Source organism: Pongo pygmaeus, chromosome 14, assembly GCF_028885625.2.
Source record: "Pongo pygmaeus isolate AG05252 chromosome 14, NHGRI_mPonPyg2-v2.0_pri, whole genome shotgun sequence".
NCBI classification, from domain to species: Eukaryota; Metazoa; Chordata; class Mammalia; order Primates; family Hominidae; genus Pongo; species Pongo pygmaeus.
Window position 1 is genome coordinate 121,259,004 of NC_072387.2, and position 17,212 is coordinate 121,276,215.

General features: G+C 43.5%; 1 protein-coding gene across 34 annotated transcripts in view; it reads left to right on the top strand.

Annotated features, from left to right (window-relative positions):
- Positions 1–17,212, top strand: part of ARHGEF7 (Rho guanine nucleotide exchange factor 7) — a 191,828-nt gene that overhangs the window by 150,748 nt on the left and 23,868 nt on the right. For 20 of the 34 annotated variants that reach the window (XM_054447144.2, XM_054447148.2, XM_063651155.1 and 17 more), the window contains 7 exons: positions 2,852–2,974; positions 9,188–9,326; positions 10,105–10,164; positions 10,897–11,043; positions 12,942–13,028; positions 15,635–15,713; positions 15,901–16,040. In XM_054447144.2, the coding sequence (XP_054303119.2) occupies positions 2,852–2,974; positions 9,188–9,326; positions 10,105–10,164; positions 10,897–11,043; positions 12,942–13,028; positions 15,635–15,713; positions 15,901–16,040 (775 nt within the window). Of the gene's footprint in view, positions 1–2,851; positions 2,975–9,187; positions 9,327–10,104; positions 10,165–10,896; positions 11,044–12,941; positions 13,029–15,634; positions 15,804–15,900; positions 16,041–17,212 lie in introns of all 34 variants that reach the window. The other 14 variants (XM_054447141.2, XM_063651153.1, XM_063651156.1 and 11 more) reach the window with 1 other exon arrangement.

Consider the following 17,212-nt stretch of genomic DNA (forward strand, 5'->3'; position numbering starts at 1 on the left):
AGGGCGTTGGCCTTTTTTTACACAGCACAGGGAAGAGACTAGTATGTGGAGGGAGCACTTACCTTTGGTAGATGTTCTTACACAGATCGGCCACCTGAACCTGTGTGGGATATTTTTATTACCTACATTTTACATTTCTATTGTCTGTATTATTTACAGTAACTACATTTGACATCTACATATTGCTGTGTTTTAGAAGCAGAGGTTTATTCTCACCTCTTTCCTGAAGGCCATGTTTTATAAAACTGACATGTTATCTAGTCTAGAAGGGAAGGCCAGGCCGGGCATGGTGGTGCATGCCTGTAATCCCAGCTACTCGGGAGGCTGAGACAGGAGAATCGCTTGAACTGGGAAGGCGGAGGTTGCAGTGAGCTGAGATGGCGCCATTACACTCCAGCCTGGGCAACAAGAGAGAAACTCCATCTCAAAAAAAAAAAAAAAAAAAAAAAAAAAAAAAGACCCATTGTGCTGGGAATTCTTGAGAGTCTGAGGAGAGAAAACGGTGGGTGGTGGGATTTGGAACCTCTGTCATGGCGTTACTTCCTGTGCTTTTCTGTCTCCACAGCTATTGTAGGACGTACTGATAACAGCTCAGTAAATTTTCTTAAATTGATGAGAACAGGAACAGTCTTTTTGAGCCTCAGTTAACAGTTACTAAGAAATGAATAAAAAATTGTTGAAAAACAGGGAGAAGACCAAGTTCGCATAAATTTTGAGTGCTCTGTGTTTTCAGCATGAGATTTTTCCTAATACTTGTGACTCGCTGATTCTCCTGACTATGACTTTCTCCAGCCAGTACTTAGCCGCAGAGCGGAAAGCAGTGCTCGTGAAGGTGGAGACACACCCAGAGACTGGAGGAGAAGTGGAACCAGGAAGTCATGGGCCTGAGGTCCTGCCTGTGAGGTTGAAAGGCATGCCTGCCAGCAGACACATTTGGGAGCCAGAGTGTGCTGTGGTCTGAATTGTGTTTCCCCAGATCATCTGTTATTACAGATGGTCACCAATTGGATGGTATTAAAAGGTGGGCCTTGGAGGTGGTTAGGTCGTGAGGATGCAGCCCTCATGAATGGGATCAGCAGCCTTGTAACAGCTGTGAGGGAGCTGTTTTGCCCCTTCCCCGCTGTGAGGATGCAATAGGGGACCACCTGCGGGTGCCTTGATCTTAGGCTTCCAACCTCCAGAGCTGTGGGCAGTGCATTTCTGTTGCTGGAAAATTACCCAGTCTGCGGTGTTCTGTTCCCAGCAGGGGCAGACTGAGGCCGTGTGCTTATCGGAGGGGATGGCAGAGCAGAAGCAGTGTCCCCATGAGTTGTAGGCCTGGACCCTAGTCCCAGGTTCCATCTGCCTTTGTGTTGGGTGCTGACATCTTTCCCTTTTTTTGCATTCCTCTGTCATTTTGGTCAAGTACCTGCTCTGGGAGCTTCCCGAGGAGCGAGTGCATGCCAGGCAGTTAATCCATGTGAGTGCTCACGGTTGACTCGGATGGAGACAGAGGAAGTGATTTCCACCCCCGTTTCAAGGGGTGCTTCAGTGTTTCTGGGCTCTGGTGCTGAGGAGCCCCATGCTGTTCCTCATTCTCTGTGTGAACAGGTGTTTCTCACTCAGAGCTCTTCGCATCCTGTTTCTGGGCTTCTGAATGACTCTGCTGTTGTCTGGGGCCTCGGTCTTCTTTTGGCCCGTGCCGACGCTCGTGGACACCTTCGGTCTTGTGCCTTGCACTCTGTTTAGTCGTGTGATGATTTCTTTGATTGACTTCTGCTTATATTTTTGGTTTTCTGTATCAGGAACTTTTATTCTGATGTGGAATGACTATCATATTTCCTTTTTCCCCTTTGCTCCTTCATTCCCCCCTTTTTTTAGGCAAATGTATTTGTCGTCCTTTCATGCCTTCTTATAATTAAGGTTGGCACACTAAAAGCACTTTGGAAGTGCTGTCCGAGAGTTGGGACTGGTTGACTCTTGTTTTCTGTAGGAATCCCTGGTGTTCATCTTTTTGGTCACTTTTTCTCTGGCTCCCATTCCCTAGGTAGGAGGACGTAATCCTTCTGGTAATATTGTGGGTAGTTGGGGAGCAAAGACACCCTGGGGTGCAGGGAAAGTGGTAAGAGTTCACGTGGGTCTCCTGTTTTCAGCACACGTGCCCCTGCTCCGGGTTGTTGCTGGTGTCCTCCAGAAACTCTGAGGTCTGGAGAGGTGAGCGTGTACCCCATTAGGCACACCCACTACTGAGGCGGCACCACCAGCGGCCCTGATGCCCGCAGCTTGTGCCGACTCGTCACCCCTCATGCAGCTTCCAGTGCTGGTTCTGGTAGTCTCTTCCTCATTCTTTTTGTTCTTGTGAGTTTATGCTTCTTGGAAAAGCCTGTTAACTGTCAGGATGCTGTGGATCTGGGGAGGAGAGGCACCTGATAGGTGGGCTCGCTTTCTAGTCTCTAACCTGAAGGGAAAGGCAGTTTTTGTATTTTTTGTTAGTCTTGATGCTGCTGCTTTGGTAGAAAAATCTCACAGACTGAATAACCACATTCAATAATTCTTATTTTATGCAAAGCTGAAGGCTCTGTGACATCTGTTTTTCTCACTGCCCAAAGAGCTTGGGCCTGAGGGTTGGTTGGGATGCTGTGCAGTCTGAATGCTGCCGGAGAGGACCTGGCAGCAGAGCTGCTTTCTGGGCGCCCCTTCTTCCTGCTAGACTCAAGGCAGCAACACGTGTGTGCTGGGATCGGGGCCTCTTGTTTTCACAGATAGGTGCAGAGGGAGGTTTTCCTTACTCAGAGTATTATATGTCTGTCAGTTAGCAGTTGTCCTGTCTGTAAAACTGATGACTATTTCCCTTTGTGTCGCGTTTCTCCAGGTTGCCCGAAGCTCAGCAGAGAGTCGGAGGCTGCTTTTTAAACCTGATGCCACAGATGAAAACCCTGTACCTCACGTATTGTGCCAATCACCCTTCTGCAGTGAATGTCCTTACGGAACACAGGTGCACTCGCTAGGCACTTGGGCAACGGGGAGGGTGGATGGCTCTGTGTCCTTCAAATAGTGCATGAGATAGTATGATGCTAATAGTCCCTTGGTTATTAAAGGGTATGAATTTTAATTACCCCTCAAAATTATGCTTGAGAAGTACTGGTAAGAAGTCTTTAAAATGATGGTGAGTATTTTTGTAAAAAGACAAATCTTTTTGATGTCTTCCCTACAGCCTGAAGCCCTTTGGCTAATAGGTTGAAGGGGTTAGTAAGTGTTCTGGGGTGTAGCCACAAGCTTAGTCAAGGGTCCTGGAATCATTTCAGTACTTAAAACTGGAAGTACATGAGCCCGAGTTACATCAGCTGTAAGAGAAAGTATCTCATTTCAGATTAATATTAGGTTTTATACACAAAACATTACATTGGAGACCATTAGCTTTTCAACCTGAAACTAAAAACAAGTGCAACAGAGAATGCACAGATGTTTTGCTTATTTTATGAGGCAAGACAGTGTCTGCTTCATGTGAATTGGAGGAAGATGTTTCTCAGCTGTTTCAGTTATTGAGGAGGATCTCAGTCATTAGTGAGTGTTAAGAATTGATTTGTTTGAGGATTGGCTTGGAGGAGACCACACTGGGGCTTAGAGAGCTCAGAGGCTCACTTTCTGCTTCTAAAAAGATTTATGTTAATGTTTTACAAAAAATTAATACAAAGATTTGTATTAATGTTTTACAAAATTAATACAAAGATTTGTATTAATGTTTTACAAAAAATTAACACAAAGATTTCTATTAATGTTTTACAAAAAATTAACACAAAGATTTCTATTAATGTTTTACAAAAAATTAACACAAAGATTTGTATTAATGTTTTACAAAAATTTCATAATTTCTTTTGAAAACAGAAATTCACACATTTTCAAAACCATAAATGGAAAAAGTATTGTGTTAGTAGCAGAAAGATAAATGCCATTGTCTTTCTAACTTAAATATTTAACTTCAGCTTAACCGAACATTTCCACTTAAAGCCTCGTCAGTGAACAGGTGTTGGTTGCCTCTTTAGAAGCACATTTGGGGCTCAGGTGTGGCACTGCGTGGGCGTCCTAGGGCAGCTCAGACATGGCAGCAGGGTGGACTCGGCTCTGGCTCTGGCTGCTGCCTTCAGGCTCTGCAGCCTGGGGCAGATTTCCTCCCGTCTCTGGGTTTCAGCTTCCTTTCCTGAAGGAGCTCATTCACAGGAATATTATAAGCGTTCAGCTAAAACTGTCAGCAGGTCAGATCAGGGTGAACACACCAAATGCTCAATGAATATTTTGTTGTCTTCTATTGTTTCTTAGTTTTTTAATTTTTTTATTTTTTAAAAAAGACCCTGGATAGTTACTGTTTCCTGGGTGTGCTCAAATATAAAAGGATTAAGATTTTTTGAACTTTCTATTTGTTACTAAAGCATCTGCAGCCCTGAAAGGAAACAGCAGCCTTGAACAATGCAGTGAAAGGAAAGGAAAGGAAGTTAGAACTCACAGCAGTCGCAGAAAAGGAAAACCCAGAAAACCCTCCCTCTGTGCGTCCCGCTTGGGAGTGTGGGCTGTGTCCGCAGCGTGTCCAGGCGTCCAGCATGTTTCCAGTTATGTGCTATGCCCCCTACCCCTGGGAATTTATACATTGAATGAGATTTCCAGAAAGCGCAATGCAAGTGTTAAATTTGTGTCTCTGGAAATTCTTCAAGAATTATCGATGGAGTGATGAGGAAGATGAACAGAAAGTTCATCTTTCTGAGGACCTGTCCTAAAGATGACATTGAAAGTCACTAGGACTGTTAGTTTCCTAAAATGCGAAGCCATTCAAGAGTAGTGCTTGCAGGCGTGTGCTGCGTTGATCCTCTTCTCTGTTATTACCTTAATGAGTGTGTTTGTCAGGTCTTAATGTATGTGTAGCATTTTCCTGAAGTAACTAGAAGAAAGAATACAGGTGGGTTTTTGAGTCAGGAGGGTCTTTATGCCTCCTTCCCAGGGCTGCCCAGAGAGTGGAGGGGCAGGCCGAGGCCTGCTCGGGACAGCAGCCCCGGGGCAAGTCACTGTTGCTTTAGTGCTGGGAGTCAGAGCTGCAGCGAGAGGAAGGTCCCCCGAGCCAGCAGGTGCCGCCACTGTGGAACATGAAGCTTGTGTGCCCTCCCGAGGTCCCTGTGCCACGAGAGTTTCTGCCGTGTTGGCCACAGATTCCTCCCCACCCCAAAGAGCATGGCAGTGAATTGGGGTCAGGCTTCCCTGTGCCAAGTCTCCTTCCTACCTCCTGCCTTTGTGCTTGGATTCTTTCTTGTTCCTCTTGCCGGCTTTTCCACGTGTGTGACAGTCTTTAAGCTGCCACGCCTGTGGGTAGACTGATCTGCTCATGCTGTGGAGTAATTCTTAAGGATTGGTTCAAGTGCAGTGGGTTGAAGTTTAAAGTCTTATTTGCGTCCTCACTGTCCTTGTGTTACTTGGGTTTAAGTTCTCTAAGTGTGAGTCCTGCGAGCGCAGAGTGCCAACTCTGACCGTTTTAGCGGCTGAGACCTTCTGCGGCATCCAGTGATGGCGGCAACACTTGTCCATGGCCGGCTATTTTGAATGAACTATGGGTGTCATAATTTAGCCTTTGAAAATGATTTTTTTCCCAGCAGTTTTTTCCTCTGCACTTGGCTCCATGCTTACATGTGTTTTGTGGCTGCCGTCAGCCCACAGCTCTGTGTCAGTAAGGACTGAGGAGACCCACTGTGTACGGGCTGCTGGCATCAGCAGAAGTGAAGCTGAAAGAGCAGTCTTTGGTCAGAGTAGCTGTAACTAGCTGTTTCGTTTTATTATGGCACTACTTTTTTTTTTTAACTTCAAACTGAAACTAAAACGATGATCCACAAACATTTATAAAATTTCATTTCCTTTTTAACTGTATTTGTTCTGGCATTGTAAGAGTGTCTTGTGGATATTAAAAGGAGTTTTGCTTGCACACGTTTCATTTTTTTGGCTTCAGGGCTTTTTTTGAGGGAGTGGTGATGAGGGTAACTCTGTTTAGTTTTGTTAATTTTTCTCTGCTGTACCATAGTTAGGAAATTTCACAGGTAACCCTGAAATACAAATAATGACCTGAATGGATTTTTCCTTATTTTGGTGGAAAAGGTACTTACGTGGATTACATTTAAAGGAGTTGAAATATATTTTTAATATCATAAAGTTTGATTTTCATGGGACTGCCTGATAAATTCTCCAACACCTAGAGAATTGTTGGTAAAATATAAATTGCTCGTGTCTGAAGCCCTCATGTCACTCTATTCATCCTTTAGGAATGGATAGAGTGAGTAGTGGGAAGAGGAGCACTTCTGAATAAGAACTGAGCAGAGGGGAGGGATGTGTGTGTGCGGAACAGGCTGCCCATGGTCAGAGGCGCCGGCCATGCCATCCACATAGCAGGGGTCTGCCTTGGGTGCAGAGCGTCACCTGTTCTGCTGGCAGTGATGGTGTGGGCAGTGGCCTTCATGCAGGCTGTCCTTTGTATCACTTGCAAAATCGTAGGTCTGCCCTGCCCAGTGATGTTTGGAGCATTGATGTCTGTGAGTGCCTGCCCTGGTGCCTAGCATGGTGAGCAGTCCTGTAGCTCCTCCTCTGTCCTTGTGGTCCTGCTGTCCGCAGAGTGCTCACTGTTGCCCCAGCTGAGAAGGGGGCGGGGGACAGTGGCTGTAGTGGCTGCAGTGGATGGGAGTCTGTCCTGGACACTCCTCAGTTCCCCACCCATCTCCCCGGGGAAGGTGGATGCTGAGGAAAGAAGGCAGAGGATATGTCCATGTTTAGAAATGATAGGAACACATGCGGTGTGCTCATGGGCTCATGTCAGTGCAGCCTGCACGGTGAGCAGGACACCTTGCTGTGCAGGTGTTACCCACAGCAGGCCCCTGAAGATGGCACTGTGCTTTATTTCAGTAACCTCCAGCCTGGGATTGTCTCAAGGAAATGATTTTTGGAAAGCACAAAGTTACAGACAAACGATGTTGAGTTGTCTGTTGCCCACAGAAGTGCACTTGCTCTTGTGCATGTGTGCTCTCTCTCACAAAGACAGACACCACATACACACACTCGGAAGTACTCTGACGGTTTCTGTGCTACTGATTTTTAAAACAGCATCAACATGATGGGCAGCCTTACAGAAATAATTATGAAGCCTTATATATGGAGTTGATAAAATATTTCTCGTCTTAATTTTTTATAAGTGGATATATGCAACATTACCCTTTTTTATAATTTGCTTTAGTATTGATAATATCTGTTAAGTGTGTATATGTATGTGTTTATTGGAAGTATTTCTTGTTGGCAAGGACAGACAGAGGTGCTGCACCCACATCGTTACTGTTTTTACGCAGCATAGGGCTTGCACCCTGGCCTTGGTGAATGAGACCACCCTGGTTTTGTAGAAAGCGTTGAGATGTAAGTGGCCTTCTCGGAAGGTCTTACGTGCTTAGGAAGTGGAAGGCTGGTTTCCTAGTGACTGGTTTTCAGCCTGGTGTTTGAATTGGTTTCATTGGAGGACATTCTCCCTGGCTGCCCTGGCAGGAGATCCACATGGAATAAGGAGGGTGAGAAGTGGGAAGGGCTGGCACCATCCTGGCTCTCAGTCCTCCTTATGGGAAGCTGTGTTTAGGTTGAACTCTCTGAAACTGTTAATATTCACTGTTTGTGGACTCAGTTTCCTCTGGGTTAGCCTAAACACTGTCTTTTCCCCGGGAGCCCTTGATGGTTCTGGTGTCCCTGAGACCTCTGGCAGTAGCCAGCTTGGCTGGAGTGGTGCAGTGGGAGGCTCCTGTGAGACCAGAACCGGAAATTGGCTTGTTTCTCAGTTTTGCTGTTAGGATTTTCATACTTATTTTAGGACATCGTTTACATAATGAGGATATAAAAGTATCTTTTCCTTTTAAGGGAAAACCTCTAGACTAGGAAAATTTGTTCCTAGGATGAGTGCCATGGGTATCATTTGAACCAAGCTCTGCTGACTAGAGACCTCTGTCTCCTAGGATGGGGCGTGGTGATGGTGGGGGGGGGGGTCACCTAGGTCTCCTGAATGGGATGTGGTGACTGAGAAGTCATCCTGGTCTGGACCTGGCATCGGCTGCCAGCGCTGGTTCTGCCTCCCCTCCTTTCTGTGGGCTGTGCACTGTCAGACGTGTGGACTGATGGCACATGCAGTTTGAGGGACAGCAGACCCAGGGCCTGGCAGAGATCTCAGAGATCGCCAGGAAGGGGTGTCGCAGTCAGGTGACTGTCAGCCTTAACAAACGTGTGGGTGAAGAGCTAGACCCCCCAGAAGCCTGCCTGTGTCCTCTGCCACAGCCATGGGAACTCTGAGGACAAAGATGACACACATGAGGACCCACTGTAGGGAAAGCTAGGCGAGGCACTGTGAAGGGGATGGTGAAAGAAGAATACAGAAAGTTCCAAAACTTGTTTCTGACTTTTTAATTTTGGGATATGCACTCAGTTTCTTTGTCCACACACAGGAACACCTTCCTTCCTTATGTGTTGTGAGGATTGAATGTAACAATGCTTTTGAAGTTCTAAAGCATAAATCAGCATTCGCTGTCTGCACACAGGCACCCCTTCCTTCCTCACATATTGTGAGGATTAAACTTAAAGCTTTTGAAGTTCTGAAGCCTAAATCAGCGTTTGCTCTCTTCTCTTGCTGCTTCTCGCGCTCCTCACCCCAAGAGCCATTGCCTACTCCCAGGCTGAGTGCTGGCAGCACATAGGTGGGGCCTGCTCGCTGGACGAACTCGCATCTGGGGATGACCACCATCAGCGTGCTCTAGCTCTTTACCGGAGCAGCTCGGTCTTGTTCTACCACCTTGAGACTCTGAGATTATTGGAATCCATTTTGGCTCTGAGTGTGCATGTTTCCATTGGATATGTCTGCATGGCACTGATGGCTGGAGGGCCTCGCCATCAATAGGATCTCATGGAGACCCACACATCCTGTGCTGTGTATAGTTACTGTTGCTCATATGAGAGCAGGAACGGGACCCCTTAGGGGTGGGACTCCCCTTTGGCATTTCCAGATGAGCAGCGCAGATTTGGGATAAAAGCTGGAGCCTTCCAGATGTTGAAAGCAACACTTACGTTTCATAAATTCTGGCTGTTGCTCATGGAGATGAGAGAGCCCACCACTGTCTCTCGTTGCTAACCACAAGCGTCTCTCTTGCCACTTGCTGCCCAGTGAGGAGTTGGGGGAGTTCATGGAGACCAAAGGTGCCAGCAGCCCTGGGATTCTCGTGCTGACCACAGGCCTGAGCAAGCCCTTCATGCGCCTGGATAAATACCCTACGCTGCTCAAAGAGCTCGAGAGACACATGGAGGTACTGCGCTTTCATTCTCTTACTCGGAGTCCTTACCAAGGGTTAGTGGCATGGTCAGACTTACTGTGAAAGAAAGTATTATTCATGATTTATTTTAGAAGCCAGAACCAACAGAGTTTATGAAGAATTTTGTTAAATATTATGTTTTTCTCCTTATTCCAGCTCTATTAAAAAACATTTACCCCTTATCTCTCTTTTACCCACTGCTGCTGGTTGAAAAGTTTCCAAAAGCTGAAACATGAGAACTGATTTTCAGATAGTGTTGAGATGTCTTACCTGGATCATCCAGCTACAAACAGTGTGTGCATAGGTTATAGGGTAATACCGTACTAATCATTTAATGAATGATTGTGCGCTTTCAATTTTGAATAACAGGTTGCAGCCTAGCAGAAATTTGGGTTAAAGTTACTCTCTTGGCTTGAGTTGGCAAACCTTTTCTATAAGGGGGCAGACTGTAGGGTCTTCATCACAGCTACACAGCTCTGCCGTTCTAGATACTGCATGTGAGCCGTGGCAGTGTTCCAATAATACTTTATTGATGAAGCAAGTGTTGGCTTCCCCACCCCTGCTGCTCGTGACTGTTCTCTTCCAACTTTTATTTCCCCTAAGTCTAATGGCTTCATGATTTTCTGAAAGACTGACACTTTAATGCTGAGGGAAAAAGGGAATGTTAAGGGTTGAAAAGTATTAGAAAAGTTTCAAGCTGGTCTGTAGAAAGTACCTTTTTAAGAAAAGCTTTTCCTTATGAAAGCTAATTGTATGTTTCTTTTACTCAAAGGATTATCATACAGACAGACAAGATATTCAAAAATCTATGGCTGCCTTCAAAAACCTTTCAGTAAGTGATTAAGCACATTGTTTTCCCCCCCAGACATTATTGTGACAAATGAATGTGAAAGAATTATCAACTGAAAAAGTCAAATGATTAAAAAATGACTTGTGCTGACATGAAAGAAAAACAGAGTCGGCATTCTATGGCTGGTAAACTCCTTTTAGTGGACTATGATAGAATAATTATTTAAATTTTTAAAAATCACAGTATAATTGATGTTAGATCTACTTTAAAATTGTTTAAAACATTTTTTTTACCCTTCATTCATGTTGTCTTTAATGATTTATTGCAAAACAGAACAATGGTGGTTCCATTTTCTCTGCTGTTGGGTTGTTTTACCAACTGCGTTTTGGAAATACATGCCTTATTTTATAGCACAAGTTACACTTTCTGTTTCTTCTCTTCAGTCTTCTATATTGGCAAACACAAAACCAGAATGAAAATACAGTACTTGTCCACATTTCTTTTTTGTACAAGTGGCAAAATCTGCTATATCTTTCTAAAATAATACTTAGTATTCCAGAGCAGTTGTGTGTGTTGCTTCTCTTGACTTGGTTTCATACTTCTAAGCAAATACTTTCAATTCCGTATAATTAAGCAAATCGCTCAATAGATTATCTGTCTGAAGAAGTAAGATATAAAGCAATAATTGTCTTAAGGATGATACAAAGCAATGTGGCCAGAACTTAAGATTCTGAAAGTTTATGTCTGTTAACAGTGTTGTTCTGTGTCTGTCAGGCCCAATGTCAAGAAGTCCGGAAAAGGAAAGAGCTTGAGCTGCAGATCCTGACGGAAGCCATCCGGAACTGGGAGGGCGATGACATTAAAACTCTGGGCAATGTCACTTACATGTCCCAGGTCCTGATTCAGTGTGCTGGAAGTGAGGTACTGCTGCCCACGTGCACGCACCAGGATTTCTGTCCCACTCTTAGGAGCTTGTAGCAGAAGATTTTAAAGGCATCTCAAGCAATGAAAATCATCTTAATAGAAGCTCTATCTTATAATTTGTGAGCTACTTTTTATTCTTGACACAGGAGAGAGGCTTATGGCATGTTAGAGAGGCTTAGAGCTGAGTGTAGACTTGATCAGTTTGATCCAGCTGAAGTCAGTGTGGCCCGAAGCCCACGTGAACTGAAAGATAGTGTGCAGAAAGACTTGCAGGAGTCCTGTGCACACATCTGCACGGAGCTGTATGTGCTTATCTGGCCAGCAACTTTGTACCAAGGCTCACTCTCACAGGGACCTGCCGCTCTCAATGCTTTCGGGTCATTATACTTTCCTGTGAAAGTATGCTAGCTGACATATGCTTACAGGAGCCACAGTTTTCTTATGGGTTTGGTTTAAGTGAGAGATCAACCCAGATTTTTGGGACATACCCACCCACACAGTGAAAATCGAGCAGTTTGTTTCATGATTCACGTTGACATACATTCAGTGGGTCACTAAACAGGCACCTCTTTTTGAATTTTATTCTACCTTTGCAAAAATAACATGATCAAAACATGCTAAATGACTCATTTTTGAACACAAGACTCCAAGGAGAATAAGAAAACTAAAACATGAAACTTATATGGTGTGTTTTCCTTTCCACCTGTAAAATATCACCCCTTCTACATAGTCTTGTAGTTTGGGTACTGTAAGAAACCATGATTATAAAAACCTTACATCTTTTCAGAAGAAGTTTCTTTTTGAGTCATGCTCTTTTAAACTTTAATCTGTGGAAACATTTCCCAAAGTGTGTTCTTTATAATATTAGATCTATAGAACACTGGTGGGTGTTACTCCAAAATGCTTCAGAGTGGTTCTGATCACGACTGAACGTAATTAGTGGAAAAGATTCTTTATGATAGAGCTCCTCAGAGACTTGGCTCTGAATGTTCCCAGTGTATGTTGTGATTCTTCAAGAGGGAAATATAGCAAGTCGTTCTCAGTGACTTCTTTAAAGTACGGAAGACTCTTTTCTTAAGATGCTTTGCATAAGCCTCATGTTCTGAGGAATATACTTGGGGAAACTAACTCCTAGGACTGATTTCACTTTTTTGGGCCGTAGTTTAAATGTCAACATGTGAAAAGGACTGTGGCATTTTTTTGTCTCTTTTTGGATTCTTAGGAACTTTTTTCTTTCACTTACGGTCTCTTTGGCTTTTACCTTACTGAAGCAAATGATTTTTAATACATAAGTAATACTTTTAAGTCTGAGGTAAACCAGGTGATGTTTATAGGGTGGATGAAAACAACACTGAGTTGACATTTGAGAGGTTTGGGAAGTGCCAGGAATTACTAGTAGACCAAAATTGATTTTAACATTTTATCCTTTCTTTAGCTTAAAGACTCCACCTGTTCCCCCTGACCCCACTAAAATTTATAGGTTCTCTCCTTTTTCTCTGAACCAGAAAAAGAAAATTTTAGCTTACCTGAAAATAGTTAATCACAGAGCTGAACTCTTTAACCAAATATATTTTCAAGATGTTACACAGGCTAATTGTGAGTCCAGGATCTTTTAATCAGTCAGTTTACTTTCTTACCTTTTGTTTTTTGAAGAATTTGGAAGTCCTCTTTACCTATATGTTAAAGCTCTCTCTTAATCATATGTTAAGACTTAATACAGAATTTATCATAATTGTTTCCATTTAATTTACCTGATAAAACTTGATAGAAATACCTAAATGAGAAATATCATGTAATGTTTCATAGGGCCTAGTATAAATAAGTGAAGTATTTGTGCTCACATTTGTAAGTAGATGTTTTTTAAGAAATGTTTTGGATTTCTTTTTTTGTATTAGGAAAAGAATGAAAGATATCTTCTACTCTTCCCAAATGTTTTGCTAATGTTGTCTGCCAGTCCTAGGATGAGTGGCTTTATCTATCAGGTAAAACACAATTTAAATTTATATTTTATTGTGGATCTGAGGATAATTTCAAACTGGCTTTGAATTTTGTGTTAAATATTACATGTATCTATCTGTATATGTGCTGTGTGTGTAGTGCTGTATATTCAGATATGGACGTACAGCTCCTGTTTGTGTTTCGTTGTGACTATGCAAACATATCCTATGTTAATTTCAAAAAAGAAAGAAGTGTAAACTGTAGAGCAACCTCATAAGGACACAGACTACTGTGGCACAAGTCAGTCTCTGTCATTGCCTTCTGTCATTTTATGCAAAATACCTTGCTCCTCCTTGCTGTGGTTTTGTTCTGTGAAATGGGTTCAACTAGGGCTTGTGGGTTAGTGGGGTAGTGTAGACTAAGATCTTGTGTCAGTGGCATGGCACCGCCCAATTGCATCAGCAAATAGAAAGTGATGTAAGGGGGCAAGTAGCAGTGTGTGATCGTTGAACCTTTTTAATTTTTGTTTCCCTGCTTCTCTTTGAGAAAATGTGACAGCAGATTTGAGAAGGAGATGCAAGGGTGAGCAGGGCCTTTTCTGTTGCGACCGTGGTTTATAGTGGTGGTATATGAAGGAGCTGGTATTTTTGCTGTCTGTCTAGTAGATGCACTTGGCAGGTTTCATTCTTCTTTTTCTGTGAAGTTACAGAGGTTCCTATCCTTCCCATCAACTTTCTGAGGACTGGCCAGTCACCGCGTAACCACTGCAGCAGAAGCCACTGCTTTGTGTTCTCTGGGTTGCATTTCATTGTAGCATGTGTTGTTTTGTGTTGGCCCAGCAAGGACGTTAGAGATCCCTAAGCAGACACCGTGCCCTCACAGAGGCTCTGTCGACATCCAGAGAGGACTTGTCGCCATACGCTTACACCAAAACACGTGCTTTAGAATTGGTGAATCACATATATAGGAACAGACTCAGGAAAATAAGGCTGTAGTTTATAAGGCCACTGCTGAAGAGAGGTGATCTGTGGCAAAGATAGTGCCCACTACAGTTTCCCCCAAACTAGCAGCTACTTCTTTGTTAAATGACCTTGATAAACCTAAATCTCTGTCCTTTCTGGTCAGCACTATCTGGCTTCCGATTTTATATTCCCAGAATCTCATTCCAGTGGCTGGAGACAGGGGCCTTCTCTAACCTAAGGAGAGAAGAGGTTGCCACTTGTGGCAGGCTTGAGTCTCTGCCTGTGTGACTGGTGCTCACACTGGCTTTGCCCTTGATGTGTTGACAGACTGCTGGAGCTCATCTCAACAACAGGATTTTATTTTTCCATTCTTAGCACAGTGGTGACCCATGGTCTCTGTATCATTGGTATCCGTTTCTACCATTAGAACACTGGCTTTGGGGGATGCTAAAAAGCGTTCGGTCCAGCCACAGTCATAGTGTTCTATACACCGATGTTCAGATGGGCTAGGTTAAACACAGTTGTGTGGTTTCATTTTCTGTAGGACTTACAGCTGTTAAAGTACTTATATGCATTATGAATCTTGGAAAGGAGTTCACAGTGTGTAGCATTTTTTAAATACACTTGGCCACAGAAGTGTCCAGCAGTCTCCACTTCCACCGGCCGTGCTTTAGGATGAGATTTCTCAGCCTGGGCACTGTTGACGTTTTGGACTGGATCATCCATGGCCAGGGGCTGGGGGGCTTGGTGAGACTGTCCTGGGCACTGTAGGGTATCAGCAGCCTCTCTGGCCCTTACTTGCTGGAGGTCTGAGCCCCTGCCAGGTTGTGGCGCTGCCACCCATTCTCTGTGGGGGCACGTTCCCCACACCAGTTGAGCAGCACTCCCTCTGGAGGTGCTTATGCAGAATCCTGTTCCGCAGCTGATGAAGTGCTCCCCAGGCAGCGCGACCCAGATGCCCACTGCCTCTTCCTGAGGACTTCGTGGGCCACCATGTACTGTGGTTTCTGTCAGCTGCGCCAGGTTGTTTTGTGTTCACTTCTGACTTGTTTGTAATGATCACTTTGTACCCCTTTTCTGCTATCTTTCCATTGACATTTCCTGTTGCAGTTACCGATTTCTTCCGTTTTCAGGGAGCACTGGTTTGCCGACCATTTTGTGCATTGTGTGCAGCATTTAGCACAACTACTTATTTTCTGTTTGGTGGATTACAAAGTAGAATGTTATGCAATTCTTGTTCTTGCCTCAATTTCCCACCCTTATTTTGACTTTAAACTTGGAGCTTCCTCTGCATGTCTTTATGAGGAAAATACGTGGTTCTTTTCTGCAAAAACATCATTTAAAACAACTGTTATACACGGTAGTTTTTTAAAAATCATAATGTGTGATGTATTTTGTCCTGGTGTCTATGTTTAGTAGCAGCTCATCAGATACAGTGTGTGTTTGGGCTTGTCACTCTGTCTCTTGTTGCCAGTTGAGTTTCTTGCTTACAGTACAGTATTATGATTTATTATTTGAGATAAAAATTTTTGTATTATACATGGATCCGCTACAAACGAGCTTTTTTTGGTTCACAAACACAGTTCCTCCACCAATTCTAAAATCATTTAATATTTACTTTAATAATGGTACCTTTTTCTAGAAAAGCACTAATTGTTTTTTTTTTTGTGGGGGGGGGTCTTTTTTAGGGAAAGCTTCCAACGACAGGAATGACAATCACAAAGCTTGAGGACAGTGAAAATCATAGAAATGCATTTGAAATATCAGGTGATAGGCACAAGCTGTGTGAGTGCTGTGTCTCGGGGAGGAGAGGCAGCTTGTCCCCGCGTGCAGATTCTTGCTTGCGTATTTCAGAAGGTGGTGTTTAAGCGTTGAGTGGAATTCTGGGGGGTGTGCATGCCCGTGTTTTTTACCTGTGTTTCCACTTGGCCTATTTTTTCCTTCTCTCCTATAGGGAGCATGATCGAGCGGATATTAGTGTCGTGCAACAACCAGCAGGATCTGCAGGAATGGGTGGACCACCTACAGAAGCAAACGAAGGTCACATCTGTGGGAAACCCCACCATAAAGCCTCATTCGGTGCCATCTCATACCGTAAGGACTTGGTGCTTCTCCTCCTTCCAGACTGCAGGCGTGGCATCCCGTGGCTGAGCTGTCAGCAAGTGATGAATTGCTTTAAAACCTAATCAATATTTGGATAAAAAATGCAAAACACTTGCTTCATATTTCTCTGCAAATATTTGGCCCTCTTCGTGCAGTAGTGAATTGTTTTCCAATGGGTGTTCTCGAGAAACAACCCTGAATTGTGCCTCCTCACTCACAGTTCAGAGGTGCTTGGGTGGGAAGCTGCTTCTGCTCAGCATGGCCCTAGAAGACTGATTTAGGGGAGTTTTACACTCAACTATAGATTTTTCTGAGAATTTTAACTGTTTATTATGCTTCATTTAAGAAAACAAAAAATAAATGATTATGATGATGAAAAGGGCCAGACTCATGTTGAAGGCATTAAAATAGAATTTATGATACACTGTTGATTTTAAGAAATTGAGGTGTCTTTTACTTAGAAAAGCTCAACAAGTCTTTGGATATTTAGAGACTTTTTTTTTTTTATTTTTACAACTTTTCAGAATAGATGAACACTGAAGTTGCAGTGTTTAAACCTCTCCTGGTGTTTTGTGCTCAAGAAGTTGCTATCGGGTTGTTTTAACAGTCGTCATCTTTATCAAGTAATACGGAAAAACTGGGCAGAGCTTTTAAAGAATGAATGATGACACAGGCGTTTTCTGCTTACAGATTTCCTCACATCCTTATTAGGTTATTAGGATCAGTTCTGTCGTGTGCTCAGTTTTCATGTTTTCTTCTTCATGTGAAGGTTGTAGCTCAAGAAGGATTGCTGTACTCTGATATTCTCATCAGAGTTTCAGAGTCCATCTGATTTCTCTCAGCAGTGGAGATTGTAACTACTCATTGGCTTTTAGCTAGCATTTCATTTTTAATGGCTCTACCATTTTAAAATTCTCCATTCTTTCATAGAGATCAGTTTATCCCAGGGACGTGTGTGTACAAGTGTGTTTATAAAGAACAGTGGATAAGCTGCTTCACTCAGGTTTTCAACAGCAGCCTGAAACTCTACTTCATACAATTTTATATCAAGTCAGCTTTTCTCTGTGGCCAGACCCTCCGTCTTAGTGTTTCTTTCACTGGTGGCTGGGAAGGCATCCCTTCAGTGGGGAAGGCACTGTGCCTCATGTTTAAAATGTTCTGCA